This window comes from Enhydra lutris, unplaced genomic scaffold (genome assembly GCF_002288905.1).
Source record: "Enhydra lutris kenyoni isolate GAN:26980312 unplaced genomic scaffold, ASM228890v2 scaffoldscaffold13, whole genome shotgun sequence".
Classification (NCBI taxonomy): Eukaryota; Metazoa; Chordata; class Mammalia; order Carnivora; family Mustelidae; genus Enhydra; species Enhydra lutris.
Genome location: NW_019154097.1, coordinates 48,847,094 through 48,864,612, shown reverse-complemented (window position 1 = coordinate 48,864,612; position 17,519 = coordinate 48,847,094). Strand labels below are relative to the sequence as shown.

General features: G+C 56.2%; 2 protein-coding genes across 3 annotated transcripts; both read left to right on the top strand.

Moving 5' to 3' along the window:
- Positions 1 to 42: 42 nt before the first annotated feature.
- Positions 43 to 9,457, top strand: LOC111145566 (F-box protein 24). Of its 2 annotated transcripts, none has more exons than XM_022500504.1 (10): positions 43 to 184; positions 2,358 to 2,456; positions 2,555 to 2,738; positions 3,690 to 3,928; positions 4,164 to 4,398; positions 4,948 to 5,106; positions 5,375 to 5,496; positions 5,764 to 5,895; positions 8,303 to 8,473; positions 8,789 to 9,457. In XM_022500504.1, the coding sequence occupies exons 1-10, from the start codon at positions 146 to 148 to the stop codon at positions 9,149 to 9,151; spliced, it is 1,743 nt and encodes a 580-aa protein (XP_022356212.1). In that variant the 5' UTR covers positions 43 to 145; the 3' UTR covers positions 9,152 to 9,457. The 2 variants fall into 2 exon arrangements, with proteins under 2 accessions (XP_022356212.1, XP_022356211.1); XM_022500503.1 differs by lacking the exon at positions 43 to 184 and adding an exon at positions 949 to 2,084.
- Positions 9,458 to 10,399: 942 nt separating this feature from the next.
- LOC111145567 (procollagen C-endopeptidase enhancer) lies at positions 10,400 to 15,589 on the top strand. The gene is made up of 9 exons (XM_022500505.1): positions 10,400 to 10,586; positions 11,458 to 11,566; positions 11,992 to 12,250; positions 13,135 to 13,259; positions 13,735 to 13,871; positions 14,174 to 14,403; positions 14,670 to 14,747; positions 14,868 to 15,038; positions 15,171 to 15,589. Exons 1-9 carry the CDS (start codon positions 10,492 to 10,494, stop codon positions 15,335 to 15,337), a joined length of 1,371 nt encoding a protein of 456 aa, XP_022356213.1. The 5' UTR covers positions 10,400 to 10,491; the 3' UTR covers positions 15,338 to 15,589.
- Positions 15,590 to 17,519: the final 1,930 nt, after the last annotated feature.

The following is a 17,519-nucleotide window of genomic DNA, read 5'->3' as shown; positions in this document are numbered from 1 at the left end:
GCAAACCGGGGCTCCAGGTTTTCTTCCAACGGAGACCAATCACAAGGCAGATACAGGCGACTGACTGTCACAAAGGCCAGTTAGATCCTCCGGAGGGAACCTGGCCCGGCCTCTTCTCTGAGGGACGGCTGTACCTACCAATAGTATGGGCGAGAAGGCGGTCCCTTCGCCTAGGAGGAGGCGGGTGAGCTAGAACTTTGAGACTGAGGTAAAGAACGTGAGCTCTGCGCGCCGGCACGGCTCGGAACAGTGCAGGGGCTGGAGTGGCGCGTGCGAGCGGGAACTGTTAGGGAGCGAGTCCGCTTTGAGGGCGCGAGGGAGGCCCGGGGACGGGGGGCTGGAGCCAGCCGATGCCTGAGGCCAGTGCGCAGGTGGCCTTTGCATCCGAAGGGACCGTGGAGACCATTCTGGCCGTGGAGGCTGAGGCCCTGCGGCGGTGTCCGCAGCCCCGGCGGACGGGGGCGCTTAGCAGAGACCGGAGATGCCCAGCTCAATCCTGGAGGAAGGGCTGCGGGAGACCGGAGAGCCTCCAGAGCTGCCGCCCGACCCCGAAGAGCGCGCCTGGGCGGGAATTGCGATGACAACCCCAAGGCGGACGGGGGGAGCATGGTCCAGAAGGGACCGTGACCTCCAGAAGAAGCCCTCCGTTTTACAAATGAGGAAACTGAGGCGGAGGGAGGTCGATGGGTTGGCGAGAGCAAACCGCAAGTTACCGCTTGCTCTAGAAGCCCGATTTCCCACCGTTTTCCTAGCAGCTGCTTCGGTGGGCTTTTTCTATCCGCACCCTCCTCTTTGCCTCCTGAGCTGCAATGGAGAGATAAAAGGGGACCCAGACACCGGAGGAAGCCGACGATCCTTCTTCTGTCTGCTGAGAGATCTTAGCATCCTCTTAGGATACAGTCAGAGTTGCCTGACCGCAAACCACTGAGAGTTTCTTATAAATCACATCTCAAATGTTGACATTCCTAAACATTTATTGAATGATTAAAATTCCATCTCCGGTGTCTCAAAACTAGTTGTTTACTAGTCCCCATGAATAAGGGAGTTCGGGTGGCTGACAATTAGCTAGCGCAATAAAGTCTGTAATGCTAGGCAGCGGAGGGCTGGTTTTCCAGGACTGGATTGCTTCAAGTTCCTGGAAGATCCGGTTACTCCTTGAATTTATTGGTGTGGATCCTTTGGTCCTACCTGGACAGACACACCCCCAACTTCTGCTGTTTCTCATACATGGCACCCCCTCCCCCGTAAGACTACATTAAAAGCTTAGACTGTGGGAGATACCCCAAGTTTCAAAGTAATTCTAGCCCTTTCTTCCACCTTGATAGGTTGTCCTTCACACATGCCTTGATGTTACTGTCCCAGGAGACATGCTTTGAGTGTGTTTTTACAAGACTAAAGAGTTTGTGCTGAATTATCCCCACTTTGATCTTAAGACTCTAAGAGAGTCTAGCAGGGTCACCGTTCCCCCTTAGCTGTCAAACTGAGTTGATACTTTTTTGTTTTTGTTTTTGTTTTTTTTGAGTTTATACTCTTGGGCTACAAATCCCTGGAGGCCCTGGCCTACTGAGGTAGGAAGAACTCACCAGTGTTTCCCTACGGAGCCAAGTTAATGCTAAAAGGGCCTCAAGTGGAGGGACCTCAGAACTACTCCCCAAAAGGAAAGGCCTCATCTACCAGTAGTTCACACTTTCTCTCTCCTGTAAAATGCATATCCCATGAGCCACTGAGGGGGCTAACACTGAGCTAGAACCCAGGAGCTGACTAAGAGAAAAATCCCGGGCCAGGTTGGGGAAAATAGGTCACAGTGGCTGGGCAGTGAGGTCACAGAGAGGTTTGTCTTCCCAGACTCCATGGGGGAGGGGTCTAGGAGGCAGAGGGGCCTCAGAGGTCCCCCAAGCCCAGGCGGGGGACATGGTGTGGGAAAGGCAGCAGGGACGGGGGCCAGGGAGCTGACTACGGGGGGCCTAGGGGCACGGAGAGATGAGGGCAAGAGCAGGGAGGGGGCAGTCAGGATGGTGAGGAGAAGCCGGAGGCGAAAGCTGCAAAAAGTCACCGGGCTGTGCGGACGGGAGGAGGGGCTCCGGGTGAGGGGGGGACCGAGCCAAGGGAAGGACAAGAAGATGGCAGCCAGAGATCGGGGGAGGGGTTCTTTGGAGTCGGTGGACCAAGGAACACGGCAGACAGGGAAGGGTGACCCACAGACCTAGAGAGAGAGATGGGAGGATTTGAGAACACAGAGCCGGAAGACAGAGCTGTGAGCCCCCAAGAAAGTAGCTAATGAAAGACAGGCTGAGAGAAGGCAGCAAAAGAGGCCTGACTCTCATGGAACCCCTGTGCTCCCCATTCTCCTTGGGTAGGTGAAGCGGAGCTGCCCTTCATGTGGCCCAGAGCCTGGGGGTGAAGAGAAGAAGGGGAGAGGGAACCCTATTTCTGTTCAGCTGTTACCCCCAGAGCTGGTGAGTCCTCCATAGGGAGGGATTAAAGAATAAAGGGCAGGGGGCCAGACCACTGAGGGACCCCACTGATCCCTGCTTCCTCCCTCCTGCTCCCCCAGGTGGAGCATATCATCTCATTCCTCCCAGTCAGAGATGTAGTCGCTCTGGGCCAGACCTGCCACTACTTCCACGAAGTTTGCGATGCCGAGGGCGTGTGGAGACGCATCTGTCGCAGGCTCAGTCCTCGCCTACGAGAGCAGGGTTCTGGGGTCCGGCCCTGGAAGAGAGCTGCCATTCTTAACTGTACACCTCCCCCAGAGACCCCCATTGTCTTTGCCTCTGTCCTACCTTATTCTGGGGTCCCTCCTGTTCCACAGAGTTCCCTCCGCATTCCTGCCCAAACTTCCGGGGCCCCTTTCTCTGGAAGAACCCATTAGATTCAAACATATGATATGCTGTCAGTGCTACAAGCTTCTAGCCCCACCTTCTGAGGGACCCGCATTACTAGCATCCCTGACAAACCTCCCTCCATAGTCAAACTCTCTTCCAAATCTTACCCTGGACACCACCTCCACTCCCCAAACCTGCAGTTTTCCCTCTTCTAAACCAGAGTTCCTCAGCCTTGTCACCGTTGACATTTGGAGGCCAAATAGTTATTTGGAGTGGGGGCCTGTCCTGTGCATTTCACATGATCGTCAGTATCCCTAGCCTCCCCCCACTAGACGCCAGGAGCAAACCTCCCCCTAGAAGTGACAACCAGTGTTCCCTGAGGGACAGAGTCACTCCAGGCTGAGAAACATGCTCTAAACCATTCCCAGGGAGCCGCTATCCAAGTACTTGATTTCACACACTGGAGATGGAGATCCAGATCTGATCCAGATAGCAGATCCGGAGCCTGGGCGGGGTTACTGGCCTTTCTGGATCATTCTTTTTCACTCCTCCTCCTGCTGCTTTTCTATGTGTTGTTTCCCCTCCGATGTCTCTGATGCAAGGTTGTTGGCCTGAAGAAGCGCTCCAAAGCATGTGTAGTGCCCTGGGCTGACGGGAGCAGAGAACTCAAGTTCAGGCATAGGGAATTATTAAAGATATGCTCTGAGCTTTCCAGTGTCCTTTGGAAGGGGTCTGTTCCCCAGTCTTAGGTCTGGGAGCTGCTAACTACCACGCTGCCTGAGAAATCTAGTCCGCTCTAGCTCTGATTCCTCTCCATTGTGCCATTCTGACCCCTTGAACCTTCCATCTCCTTCCTTTCTCCAGACACAAAGGGCCTGTACTTCCAGGCATTCGGGGGCCGCCGCCGCTGTCTCAGCAAGAGCGTAGCCCCCCTGCTAGCCCACGGCTACCGCCGCTTCTTGCCCACCAAGGACCACGTCTTCATTCTTGACTACGCGGGGACCCTCTTCTTCCTCAAAAATGCCCTGGTCTCCTCTACCCTTGGCCAGATCCAGTGGAAGCGAGCCTGCCGCTATGTTGTGTTGTGTCGCGGAGCCAAGGATGTGAGTAGCAGAGCCCACCCCTCCCAAGGGGACCCGGGGACCACACCAGCCCTGAGGTCTTCTCCTCGGGACAGCCGCCCTCCTGTCCCAGGAACTGAGAAACAAGCCCTTGTTTCCCAGCCCTGAACCCCAAGTACCTCATCTCTCACCCCATTGGGTGGTGAGAGGCTCCCGTTGGCCCAGCCTCATTCCATTCCAAGGCCTAGATCCCAGACACCTGCATCTCTTCCTACAGTTTGCCTCAGACCCAAGATGTGACACGGTTTACCGTAAATACCTCTATGTATTGGCCACTCGGGAGCAGCCAGGCATGGTGGGCACAACGGGCAGCCGGGCCTGTGACTGTGTCGAGGTCTATCTGCAGTCCAGTGGGCAGCGTGTCTTCAAGATGACTTTCCACCACTCCATGAGCTTCAAACAGATTGTGCTAGTCGGTCAGGAGACGCAGCGGGCTCTGCTGCTTCTCACAGGTGTGGCCCAGAGCAGTGGTTTGCAAACTGCTCTCTACAGATTCTTCGGGTCCTGAGGCAGGGGCAGAGGAGGCCTCTCACATGGGTTTCTGTGAGCCACCTCATCCTGCTCTCAAATCCAAGAGCTTTGCTTTTTGTCTGCCTCCTAGTCTACGATGCTATGTGTTTCATTTGAATAAAGGGTGCTGTGGGGGGAAAAAAAAAAAAAGGTTGGAAACCACTATTCTAGCCAAGCAGGGCCCCAAGTTCCCAGCATCATTCTTCCTAACACTCCAGTTGGATTCTGCCAACTCTCACTGCTAGGTGTTCTCTCCACTCATCTTTTACACTCAAGGACTTGCCTGATTTATTTTGGGTGGTAAAGGGCTAGAGTCTGGACAACTCAGGGTCACTCTTCCCTTATTCCATTTCTACCCTTTTTCTTCCAGCCCCATTCTAGGACAGTAAATGTTTCATCCGTATGCCTTAGACAGTCTCCTGGGAACTTAATGTGGATATTGGGGGGTCCCCTCCCCCGCCATAATTGTCTGCCTCTCCCCCATCTCCCAGAGGAAGGAAAGATCTACTCTTTGGTAGTGAACGAAACCCAGCTGGACCAGCCGCGCTCCTACACCGTCCAGCTGGCCCTGAGGAAGGTGTCCCGTTGCCTGCCTCACCTTCGTGTGGCCTGCATGGCTTCCAACCAGAGCAGTACTCTCTACATCACGGGTAAGAACCACCTTCCTTCTTCTCCAGACCCTGGTCTTAAACAGACCTTCCAGATACGAACAGCTCCCCCTGATGCTTACTCAGCTCTGTGATGGACCCTTTTGGGCATCCTAGTGAAAAGATGAGTTTAGGTTCCCAGATATCGTAACTGCTACATTGCCAGTGGGTGTGAGACACCCCAGATCTTGTAGCTTTTATCCCAGGTAGGGCCTTATCTCTAGGAAACAGGTGCCCAAAGCTGCTAAGCTGAGGGCTCCTGACCCCCCAGACCAGGGAGGAGTGTATTTTGAGGTGCATACCCCAGGGGTGTATCGTGATCTCTTTGGGACCCTTCAAGCCTTTGACCCCCTGGACCAGCAGATGCCGCTTGCTCTCTCACTGCCTGCCAAGGTAGGAGCCTGGAGGGATGGGGCAGACCAGGGGGCGGGCAGAGGGGGGTTGTATTAGGGTTTGAAAAGTGCCAGAGGTCTGAAATGTGAGCAGGGATCAAATGATTGCTCAGGGAGGGACAGGGGACCCAGAGAGAGGGGCGAGGCAGCGGGCAAGGCCAAAAGAAGGCAGCTAGAATTGGCAGGTTAGCAGCTGGGAGATTCTAGAGCTCAGGGTTCCCCTGGAGGGAACTGAATAGTCCCCTCCTCTTTCTGCTTTACTTCCTAGATCCTATTTTGTGCTCTTGGCTACAATCACCTTGGCCTGGTGGATGAATTTGGCCGAATCTTCATGCAGGGAAATAACAGATACGGGCAGCTGGGGACAGGTGACAAAATGGACAGAGGGGAACCCACACAGGTGAGACTGTTTCTCCGTTACTGTCATCCTGACCCCCTTCCTCCAATTCCCTAACCCCTGGATCTCTCCACTTCTCCACTGTCTTTAGAATCCACTCCTACTCCCTGGGGAAGTTAAGCCACCCAGTATGTAATGCCTGTGGTACTACTGCTGCATGACTTTCCCAGGGTTGGTACTGTGAGGTCCGTTCTGTGTGGTGCTTGCTCTAAGTGCAGTAACAATTTAGCGAAGCAGGGAGACCGGGCGGTGGGCTGGTCTAACCAGCAGAGGTGAGCTGTCGTCAGGGCCTGATGGGTCAGATCGGATTCGGGTGGGCACAGGGGACTGTATAATGGGGACTAGAACACAGCTTGCACACACTTAAAGCAGACAGGGTGTTTCCGACATCGGTAGATAGGAGGCAGCGCAGGTGGGGGTGAGCCCAGAGAGGTATAGATTTGGGAAGGAATCACCGCAGGTTCGGGAGCAGAAGGTAACCCCGCGATGACTGAGAACAGGAGGCCGCGGAATGAGAAGCCCACTGGGGCGACACTTGAGACAAGAAGAGCCTGGGGCAGTGGGAACCTAAAAGAAAGGATCCCGGAGATGTTTTTGAAAGGAAATGAACAGGCCCTAGAAACTGCTGAGATGTGAGAAGGCCCCGAGGACAAAAGAGGTTCTGGAGTGAGACCCCTTGAAGAAAGACGGCATGCCTACAAACGTGGGAAGGGATGCTGGCTTGAGGAAAGAGAAACAGCGTGAATTTGGACTTTTTCTAAAATGGAAATGTCTCTCTGGCATTAGGGTCCACACTGAAACAAGGCTGACATGGACAGGAGTAGGGATAGAGGGGCAAATCCCGGGCAGGAGCCAATGTCCTAGGCAGAGGGAATGAAAAGGCTGTCTCTGACGCCAGATGGGCACATTCTCGGATGCCAAATCCCAGAAGCCGTGGGCTCAGAGAGTTTCAAACAGGAGGGAGTGACTCAGGCTGACAGATAATGCAGGAAAATACCTCCTGACACGGAAAGATGGTCAGGCCATATTTTTCAGCGAAAAAAAATTATTTTACATAATACAATGCCATTTTTGCTTAAAAAACATACAATTTGTACACACACACACACACACACATACACACACACACACACACACACATACACACGCAGCGGTGAAGAAGAATATCCAGCAAGATGTTTGTAGTAGGTGGTAGGATTCCCAGTGACTTTTTTTTTTTTTTTTTTAGTAGGCTCCACACCAAGCGTGGAACCCAATGAGGTACTCTGACTCACAACCCTTAGATCAGGACCTGAGCCCGTATTAAGAGCCAGGCGCTTAACAGACTGAACCACCCAGGCACCCCTGGCCAGTGATTTTTTTTTAAAGATTTTTAAATTTTATTTATTTATTTGACAGAGAGAAATCACAAGTAGGCAGAGAGGCAGGCAAAGAGAGGGGAAAAGCAGGCTCCCCACTGAGCAGAGAGCCCGATGCGGGGCTCGATCCCAGGACCCTAGGATCACAACCTGAGCCAAAGGCAGAGGCTTAACCCACTGAGTCACCCAGGTGCCCCTGGCCAGTGATTTTTAATTTACTCTTTGCTCACCAATATTTTGTAACTTTTCTATCATGACCATAAATTACTTGCCTGTCTTCAAAATTAAAGCCCTCGTAATCTCAGGAGAAAGTGTGCGAGGGTCTCTGGGGTTTGGCAGCTGGGAGGTCAAGTGCGTTTGGAGAGAACACGTCAGTAGCTTAGTAAGGAGAGAAGCCAGATCACAAGAAGGTGCAGGAAAGCCTGGCCATGATGAGAGCAGGAAGGGACTGACCTCAGACTGGTCACGTAACCAGTTCTGCTGCCTGAAAAGACAGGTTGGAAGCAGCAGGAATCCGGTGGCCATGTTGTTTTTTCAAAATAGGGTAGCCAATTTGAAAGACAGGGACAGGACAAATTGAACTTGCTGGAGACAGGAGAGAGGAATAAGTGGAAGGAAAGTCCTTCCTGGGGGCTGGCCTGGAGGGAGGGAGGGAGTCTTTCAACTTTGGGAAGAGGAAGGATAGCTCTCCTCCTGGCGCTGGAAAGCAGGATGAAAGGCTGGGCTGGCACAGGCCTGGGGTGACAGTGAGGGAGCAGATAGCAGACCCTGGGCTCAGGCAAGTAGCCTGTTTTCTGGGGAGCAAAGATGAGGAACCGACGAAAGTGCTAGACCCCATGCAGTCCGACTGGGGCTTCAGGAGAACCAAGGAGGGAGAGATTGCTGTTGGTCTGCCTCCTGGCTGGGAGTGGGGTGGTGGGAGCTGGGGGACGCGGAGTCCCTTCCCTTTCCCCTCCTAGTTTCTCTAGATTCTTCCCTGAGCCTTCCTGTCCTGTCTGGGCCCCCAAATCCTTGGCGTTCCCACCTTAGGGATCCTGGCCCTGTGTCCTCAGGTGCATTATCTGCAACGCCCCATTGCCCTGTGGTGTGGCCTCAACCACTCCCTGGTGCTGAGCCAGGGCTCGGACTTCAGCAAGGAGCTTCTGGGCTGCGGCTGTGGCGCTGGAGGCCGCCTCCCTGGCTGGCCTAAGGGGAGTGCCTCCTTCGTGAAGCTCCACGTCAAGGTCAGAGCATTGTCAGACCAGCAGGCAACCAGGGAGGGCCGGAGCCATAGGGCTAGCCTACACACACGAACCCCGGGGGGCCCCATCGCCCCAGCACCACCTGCCTCCCTTCCGGGCCACACACCACAGCCCCGGGCTCCCTCCCTCAGCAGACCCTGCTGGCCCTCTCTGACCTCACACAACCTTGGGGCTCTGCCAGCCCTAGCTCACTTGCTGGCTCAGGGCTGGCTGGAGAGGGAGGAACACAACAGCTGGAACTTCCGGGGAGCCCCTCAGTAATGGCCCCACTGAGCCACGCCCCTTCTCTCCTCCAAGGTTCCTTTGTGTGCCTGTTCCCTCTGCTCTACCAGAGAGTGCCTCTACATGCTGTCCAGCCATGACATCGAGCACCACCCCACCTACCGGGACCTACCAGCCAGCAGGGTGGTGGGGACCCCCGAGCCCAGCCTGGGGCCGGGAGCATCCCAGGACCCTGGGGGGACAGCCCGGGCCTGTGAGGAGTACCTCAGCCAGATCCACAGTTGCCCCACGTTGCAGGATCGCATGGAAAAAATGAAGGAGATCGTGGGCTGGATGCCCTTGATGGCGGCACAGAAGGATTTCTTTTGGGAGGCCTTGGACATGCTGCAGAGGGCTGCTGCAGGGGTCGGCCCAGGTCCCCCAAACCCTGAGAGCTGACCCCTCCCCCTCCTAATCTCACCCCAGGAGGGAGAGTGCAGCCCTGGGCCAGGAGCTAAGAAGACACAGGGCGGTAGCAGTAAACACTGTATGTGCACATGGGGGGGAGGGGATTGCTTGACATGCCAGGGTGGACAGGAAGCTGTTTTGTAAAATGTTTGGGGGGCTGCCCAGGAGGGGCCCCCAATCTGACTATCATGGACAAGAGATTTGATGGACAAATAGAATAAAAGGCTGAAGTGAGGCCCGGCTTGGAGCCCTGGGGCCGGGGATGGGGGCCCAATGCTTGGCTTGGTGGGTGACAGAGGACAGGAGCATGGCCGGGGTGGGCAGAGCAGAAGTGGCTCAGGCATTCAGGTGCTGCAGACCTGACCACCTATATCTCTTGGCTTGCTTTCCCCTCCCCCTCCCAAGACCCCCCCCCCCCCCCCCCCCCCCCCCGCCCTGGCTTCTGGACTTGGAAGTCCAACCCCCACCTTCTGGAACGATGCAGGCAACATATGCTACTCAGTTCTCTTAGTGGGATCCTCTGTCCCTCAGACTTGCTCCCATCCTGAGCAGGCCACTTGCTTCTGACCTCGCAGAGTGTCCTACCCATTGCCCTTGGTCCCCGGGAAGTCAGTCATCTCTTCCCCTCCTCCGATTTACCTGATTTACCTCCCGGGTTCAGTCTCATGCGTTGTCCCCGTCCCTTATGTTCTACTCCGATGGAGGATGCTCCCTTCATCCGCCCGCATACCATGCCTCCCTAAGCCACTCCCCCACCTCTGAATACTGGGGAGAGAAAATAGGTGAGCAGAATTTTCTCCTTCGAGTAGTCTGGCCCGGGGATGGGGAAAAGACAGTAGAAATTCTGAAGTGGAAAATAAGCTGGAGCCAGGGGGTGGTCAGGAAGGGGGTGAGTGACTGGATGTCAGGGGGGCGGTCAAGGAAGGAAGACCTGTGGGTGCTGAGGAGGCGGGCATGGGGAGGATCATGACGAGGGACCAGAGGCTGTGTTCGTAGGATGCTCGCGCACCTGGCAGAGTGGGCTTCCGGAGGACGGGACCCGATGCCTGCATTGTGGCTGAGGCTTGATGCTTCTTCTGCCCTTCACTGCTCGACCCCCACTTGGGTCAATATTTATGTGTCCTGGATGTAGAGAGGCCCCTGGACTCACCACTGTCCCGACTAAACTCTCCCTGTCCCGCCTTCCCCACCGCCCGCCCCGCTGGCCAGTCCCCACGCCCACACACCCGAGGCTGCCTCATCTGGCCCTGATTATCCTGCCGCTGCCGCTGCCGCTGTTCAACTCAGCGGCCGTCACTGCCTCGAGGACCCCAGCGCCTCTCCCCCTGGCCATGCTGCCTGCTGCCACAGCCTCCCTCTTGGGGCCCCTCCTCACTGCCTGGGCCCTGCTACCTTTCGCCCAGGGCCAGACCCCCAACTATACCAGGTAGGTCTCGGCACCTTCCAGATAGCTTCAGTGAGCTGCAAAAGCCCTGATTCCTGGGGGTTTTGCCTGTGGATCCTGTGGATTCTTTTACTCACACACCACCCCACCCCAGATCTCCCACAGCCCCAGCTCCCCCCAGCCCCCAAGTTCTCTCTTCCTACTGCAAGACCACGATCATCTGTGGGTCACCACTGTCCCCCCCCACCCCATTCCTCCACCCTTTGTCCCCCTGTCCTCTAAGTCTCCCCACCCACCCAGACCCTTGGCCCCCTTCCGTGGAACCTGAGAGCGCCAAGACTCTGAACTTGCCTGGTAGCTGGACATCTGGATTCCAGGAGGGAATCAAAGGTGGTGGGGGGAGAGGGGAGAGCGAGTGGGAGACCTGGGAGTCAGATACTCAAGTACTTAGCAGGAACAGGAGCAGGGCAAAGGTTGGGAGCTGGGGAAATCTGGTCTCCAGGTTCAACGTGAGGGCCATAGCCGCGGCTCCTCATCTCTCCGCCCCCCCTCCCCCCCATGGCCTCGTGGCTGTGTCCACATCTGGAAGTAGTTAGGCGGCTCCTGTCCCCGACTGCCAGGCAGGGCGAGGGGGGGAGAGTGAGGAACAGCCTGGGGAGGATTCCGGGAATTCCTGTTGGGGTGGGGGTGGGGACTGGGGGGTGTTGGAAAGACAGCAAAGTTGCTGGCCCCACTTGTTCTTAATCCTCTCAATCCCGGTGGCTGGCTGAGGCTGCCCCAGATCCCCTAGGCCATTCTCCTCCATCCTCCTGGCGTCCCTCCCTGCACCACCACCACCCCCCGCCCCATCATCATTACCCTATCCGTCCCAAGCTCTCCTCCATTCATGGCTGACCCCTCTTCTGTTCTCCAGACCCGTGTTCCTGTGTGGAGGGGATGTGACCGGGGAGTCAGGTTACGTGGCAAGTGAGGGTTTCCCCAACCTCTACCCCCCCAATAAGGAGTGCATCTGGACAATAACGGTGAGGAGGTCCTTCTGATCACTACCCCCTTGAAGTCTTGCAGGCCTGACTGCTAAGGGAACCCCAGTCTGCCGGCCCCCTCCGGTCCTTGAACCACCACTTCTCCCAGGTCCAAGCCCTGTCCCCTCCGGTCACTGAGGGCAGCAGTGCCCACAGTAACACGTGGCAAAGTGTCCTCACACCTTCCTTAACTCAGGGCCTGTTCCCCAACTCCCAACTCCGTTCTCGACCCTCCAATCTCCCCACGCCCTTAGTTCTTGTCCCTGCCTGAGCCACAAACTAGGGCAGAGCCAGGGCCCTCTGCTCTGTACCCTGATGGGGTCCCTTCCTGCTCAGGCCCAGTTTCTGTATGAAATGCAGGTACCCTCCGCCTGGGTTGTGTGTGCCCTGACTTTGCGGGTCCCCTTCCCTGTCCCTGCCTTCAGGTCCCTGAGGGCCAGACTGTGTCCCTTTCCTTCCGAGTCTTCGACTTGGAGCAGCACTCGGCCTGCCGTTACGACGCTCTGGAGGTCTTTGCCGGGTCTGGAACCTCGGGCCAGCGGCTTGGACGCTTCTGCGGGACCTTCCGGCCTGCGCCCTTAGTCGCCCCCGGCAACCAGGTGACCCTGAGGATGACGGCGGACGAGGGCACAGGAGGACGAGGCTTCCTGCTCTGGTACAGCGGGAGGGCCACCTCAGGCACTGGTGAGACCTCCCTCACCTCCGCCTTCCCCCTCTCCTGGCCCCGCCCCCGGCGCAGGCCCCGCCCCCAGCCTTAACCTACACCCGGCGCCAAACCCGGCGCCCGAGAGCCTAGGGTACCCATTACCTCCCTTACCCTTTTTCCTCACTAACTGCCCCTTCAGTCCCTCCTCCCCGTCTTCTCTCCCCCCTCCCCCCCCCCCCCCCCCCCTCTTCCGGGCCCCCCCCCAGGCGCGAGGCGGAAATGGGTCACCGACCCGCGGGTGGAATGGGCGGCCTGGGGTTACTGGGACGGTGAGTAACTGCCCGCCCCCGTCCGCAATCGGGCTCCCTCAGACGGGCGTGAGGGGGCACCCCCGGGCTGGGGAACTAGGTTCCCCCAACCCGGAGCCCCCTACACCCAGCCCGGGGCTCCCGATTGCGGTCCCATCACCCCCTCCTGGCGGCATAAGTCTCCCCTAAAATGTTTAAGGCAGAGACCTCCCTAAAGAGGTTTCTGGGCTGTGCCCCAATTTGAGGGCACCCTCACAACGTGAGGACTCCCAAGCCTGCAAAGGGGACTTTTCCACAGGACCGGGGAGATGGGATCTCCCAGGGGAAGAGGAACGATGTGGCCGCGGGGCAGGGGGAGGGGAGAGAAGGGACCGTGTCCAGCCAATGCCTCCTCCCCCTTCCACCGCCTGCCTGGGGGCCCGACTCCCCCAAGCCCTTCTCTTCCAGGCCCCCTCTCTGCTAACCAAGCCCCTCTTTCCTACCCCTCTTCTCGTCCCCTCATGCTGGGACCCAGACGTCCGAGCTTCCAGCACAGTCTTCCAGCCTAGAGCTCTCCCCGAGCTGACCGAGGGTCTCCACCGCCTCCCACCCCCAATCCTTTCTCCCCTCCCCAGAGCACCAATTTTGCGGGGGGCGGCTGGAGAAGGCCCAGGGAACCCTGACCACGCCCAACTGGCCCGAGTCTGATTACCCCCCGGGCATCAGCTGTTCCTGGCACATCATCGCGCCCCCGGACCAGGTACCGACCCCCTGCCCGGGCCGCCCTTGGGGACCCAGGCGCCATTCTGCAGCCGGCAGCCAGCAAAGATTTACTGACCATCTGCTGGGTCCCGACCACTGAGCTCGCGCTGGTAGGGAGAAAAACAGACCCAGAACTGCTTGCACTCAAACAAAAAGTGTAAAATCACACCTGTGACAAGTCTTACGAGAGCGAGGTACAGGATGCTGATCCATAAACGGGGCTGTGTGTGTATGTGGTGGCGCTGGAGGTGGAGGCTGGGTCTGTTCCCTGAGCGCGAGCCAGGACTAGACGGTGCCCGAGACGGAAGACGCCGCCGAAGGGTTCCCCTGGGCGTGTGACCCTCCGAGTGGCGGTGTGAATGCTATAACGGGGTGGGGGGGGTCCGGGGGACCTGGGAGGAGGGAGAGGAGGTGCCGCAAGCTTCTGGGCTTCCGGGGTCCAGCCGCGCAGCCTCCTCTCTCCCCGGGGACAGGTGATCTCGCTGACCTTCGGGAAGTTTGACCTGGAGCCCGACACCTACTGCCGCTATGACTCGGTCAGCGTGTTCAACGGAGCAGTGAGCGATGACTCCAAGAGGCTGGGGAAGTTCTGCGGCGACACGGCCCCGGGGTGAGGGGATGGACCCGGGTGGCTGGTGGGTCCCAGCGTCTCCACCTTTCTAGGGAAGGGACTGGGGGGTGGGGGAGACCAGGCTTAGCTGAAGAGGTGGGATCTGAACCCGTGAGCCCCAAACGGGTGGGCGGAGCTAGTAGGCGACCAGGCAAGAGACCCGGCTTGGCACCAGGACGGGTCCACCCATCAATAGAGAGGCGAGTAGGTCCTGCGAAGGAGGGAAGCTGGTACAGCCAACCCAGGGCAGAGATAACAAAGGCCCGCCTGACGCCCCCTCCTCCGTGTCCTGCCACCCGCAGTACCATCTCTTCTGAAGGGAACGAGCTCCTTGTCCAGTTCGTCTCTGACCTCAGTGTCACAGCGGATGGTTTCTCGGCCTCCTACAAGACCCTGCCGCGAGGTGCCGAAGGGCAGTCCCGGAGCCCGGGGGAGGATGCCCGGTCGGGTACCTCACTCCCCAAGCCCAGACCCCCACCTGCAGAGAAACCAAAGGCCTCATCTGAGGCCCAGGCAACTCCGGGGGGCCCCGGTAAGTCTGGGAAGGGGGAGGAAGGGGACGCAGACTGAAGAGAGCCATTTCAAAGACCTCCTTTCCAAACTCATTCATTCATTCATTCATTCATACATCACTCACTGGTGCCTCCTCCTTACTGATGTCTGGTACTGGGTGCTGGGCCCCAGTGCAGCCCAGAACTCTGAATGAATTCAAATCAATGAGGCCGTTATGAGGGAAGTGGCCCTTCCTACCTGCTGGGTGGGTCCCCCACCACAAACAGCACCCCCTCTCCTTCCTAGACGTGCCTGCTGTGTCCTGCCCAAAGCAGTGCCGCCGGACAGGCACCCTGCAGAGCAACTTCTGTTCCAGCAGCCTGGGTAAGAAGCCCCACCTGCCAGCAGCTCTAACCTCCCCTCCTGTCCTCAGAGTACCCCCTCCTGGCTCCAGCCCTGGGCTGGCCTCCTGTCGCCTCACCTCTCACCCCCACTCTCCCACAGTGGTGACCGCAACAGTGAAGTCCATGGTTCGGGGCCCAGGAGAGGGCCTCACTGTCACCGTCAGTCTCATTGGTGCTTACAAAACCGGAGGCCTGGACTTGCCCTCTCCACTCACTGACACCCCCCTGAAGTTTTATGTGCCCTGCAAGCAGTGCCCCCCCATGAAGAAAGGTAACGGATGTGGCAAAATGGGGAAGAGGACATAGCCTTATGAAAATGATAGAATCTGAAGGAGTCTGACAAGGAGGTACATCTTACAAGGTCTCAATAACACGCTCTCGACCCCTCCCTCTCCTCCCCCAGGAGCCAGTTATCTGATCATGGGCCAGGTGGACGAGAACAGAGGTCCTGTCCTTCCTGCAGACAGCTTCGTGGTTCTCTACCGGTCCAACCAGGACCAGATCCTCACCAACCTCAGCAAGAGGAAGTGCCCCTCCCAGCCTGTTCGGGCTGCTGGGTCCCAGGCCTAAAACCTAGGCTACCTTCCGGAGCCCTAAAGACTCCTTTCTTATCCAAATAAATGTTTCTTGATGGAGGAAGGGGTCACATCTCCATTTCTGTAGTCTGGGGGCCCATCTAGGAGATTTCGTTCATGTGTTAAACTCAACAGACTCAACAGACTGTTTACTATCCTGAATAATCTTTTAAGAACATAAGACCTTGTCACTTTTTGCTCAAAACTCTCCCTTATTCTAGGGGGTGCCTGGGGGTGGCTCAGTGGGTTAAAGCCTCTACCTTCGGCTTGAGTCAGGTCATGATCCCAGGGTCCTGCGATGGAGCCCCGCATTGCATCAGGCTCTCTGCTCAGCAGGGAGCCTGCTTCCTCCACTCTCTCTGCCTGCATCTCTGCCTACCTGTGATCTCTCTCTGTCAAATAAATAAATAAAACCTTAAAAAAAATTTTTTAAGTAAAAATTAAAAAATAAACCCTCTCCCTTATTCTCAACACACACACACACCCACACACACACCACAGAGGTGTCAGATATGTTAATCAGCTTGATTGTGGTGATCTTTTCACAATGTATATATATTTTTTAAAGATTTTCTTTGGGGAAAGAGAACACAAGCATGGGGAGGTGCAGAGAGAGAGGGACAAGCAAACCGTGCCCCCCAAGTGGGGAGCCTGATCCTGGGCTCGATCCCAGGACCCTGAGATCACGACCTGAGCTGAAATCAAACCCTTAACCAACTGAGCCATCCAGGTGCCCCTCAAGTTGTACACCTTAAACAATTTTTTTATGTCTAAGATATCTCAATAAAGCTGTTAAGAAAAAGAAATGAGGGGGGTGCCTGGGTGGCTCAGTGGGTTAAAGCCTCTGCCTTTGGCTCAGGTCATGATCCCAGTGTCCTGGGATCGAGCCCCACATCAGGCTCTCTGCTCTGCAGGGAGCCTGCTTCCTCCTCTCTCTCTCTCTGCCTGCCTCTCTGCCTACTTGTGATCTCTGTCTGTCAAATAAATAAATAAAATCTTAAAAAAAAAAAAAAGAAAAAGAAATGAGGAAAACCTCTTCCATAGTTTTCCATCAGTCTCAGAATAAAATCTGAAGTCCTACTGCAGACTCCGAGGCTCTAGGTGATCTGCATCCAACCCTCCCGCCTCATGTCATCTCTCACTGCTGTCTCCCTGGCAACCGCTCTTCTAGTCTCAGTGGCTCCTTGACCATTTCCAGTACCTTTCCGCTTCGGGGCTTTGCCTTAGCTATCCCCTCTATCCAGAATACTCTCCACTGATTTCTCATGGCTCGCTTCCTAACTTCCATCAGATCTCAGCTCAAAGTTTCTTCCTAGTCACTCCTTTGTTCATTTCAAATGGCGGGCACTTTGGAATGAACCAGAAAACAAAATCTCTGCTCTTATAGGGAGGAAAAGTACATTCTACTGGAGCAGATAAAATAAAAAGCAGATAATAAAATAATCAAGTGAAGCTATGCTATCAAGAAAACAAAAGCCTAAGAGGATAAAGGGATTTCTACATTTGTTGGGGTGCTTTGGGATAAGATGAACTTTGTTTTTGCTCTACTGCTAACCAGTCGTGGGGCCTGGGGTGAGATCCTTCACCTTGGGATGATGCCAGTGGCAGGGCTGGTAAATCCTACTTCCTTTATGCAAATGTGACTGATTTCTGAGTCCCACGCTGGAAAGGGAAACTCAGGAGAGGAGCCATGGACTGACATCCTGATGCAGGAAGGTTGGGTGTGGAGATCCATTAGATATATATCTATATATATCTACAGAGAGAGACAGAGATGGACTGAGCATTCTGGAGACTTGGAAAGGAACAGAGCATGAGTCTTGTCTTTTCTTGAGGTCCAGTACACCTGTTCCCTCAGGCATCCAGCAACTGGTCAGAACAAGGACGGGGTCCGGGTGCCTTCATAAGTCGCTCATTCCCTGAAGCCAGGGGGTCTTGGCCTGGAGATACCTAGTGGCAGTGGCCTGGAACAGGCACAGGATAGCTCTGTCAGATCATTCCCTAGGTATCACCTATTGTACTGGAAGCCTCCAAAGATATCATTCTCTCTTTGTCCCTTACAAGGAGGACATACGCTTTTTGCATCAGGAGGCATGCGTAGAGTGGGGTGGGGGTGCAGGTCCGAGCAAGAACAGAAGCTGGAAAAGAATCAAAGTGGGGGGGAACGGCTTTTGGGG

Coding starts and splice junctions, on each gene's coding strand:
- LOC111145566 (XM_022500503.1), top strand. CDS start 1,851: ATGGGGGAGGGGTCTAGGAGGCAGAGGGGCCTCAGAGGTCCCCCAAGC. Junction 2,457..2,554: donor AGCTGTTACCCCCAGAGCTG/GTGAGTCCTCCA, acceptor CTGCTCCCCCAG/GTGGAGCATATCATCTCATT. Junction 5,497..5,763: donor CTCTCTCACTGCCTGCCAAG/GTAGGAGCCTGG, acceptor TTTACTTCCTAG/ATCCTATTTTGTGCTCTTGG.
- LOC111145567 (XM_022500505.1), top strand. CDS start 10,492: ATGCTGCCTGCTGCCACAGCCTCCCTCTTGGGGCCCCTCCTCACTGCC. Junction 11,567..11,991: donor AGTGCATCTGGACAATAACG/GTGAGGAGGTCC, acceptor CCCTGCCTTCAG/GTCCCTGAGGGCCAGACTGT. Junction 14,748..14,867: donor CTTCTGTTCCAGCAGCCTGG/GTAAGAAGCCCC, acceptor ACTCTCCCACAG/TGGTGACCGCAACAGTGAAG.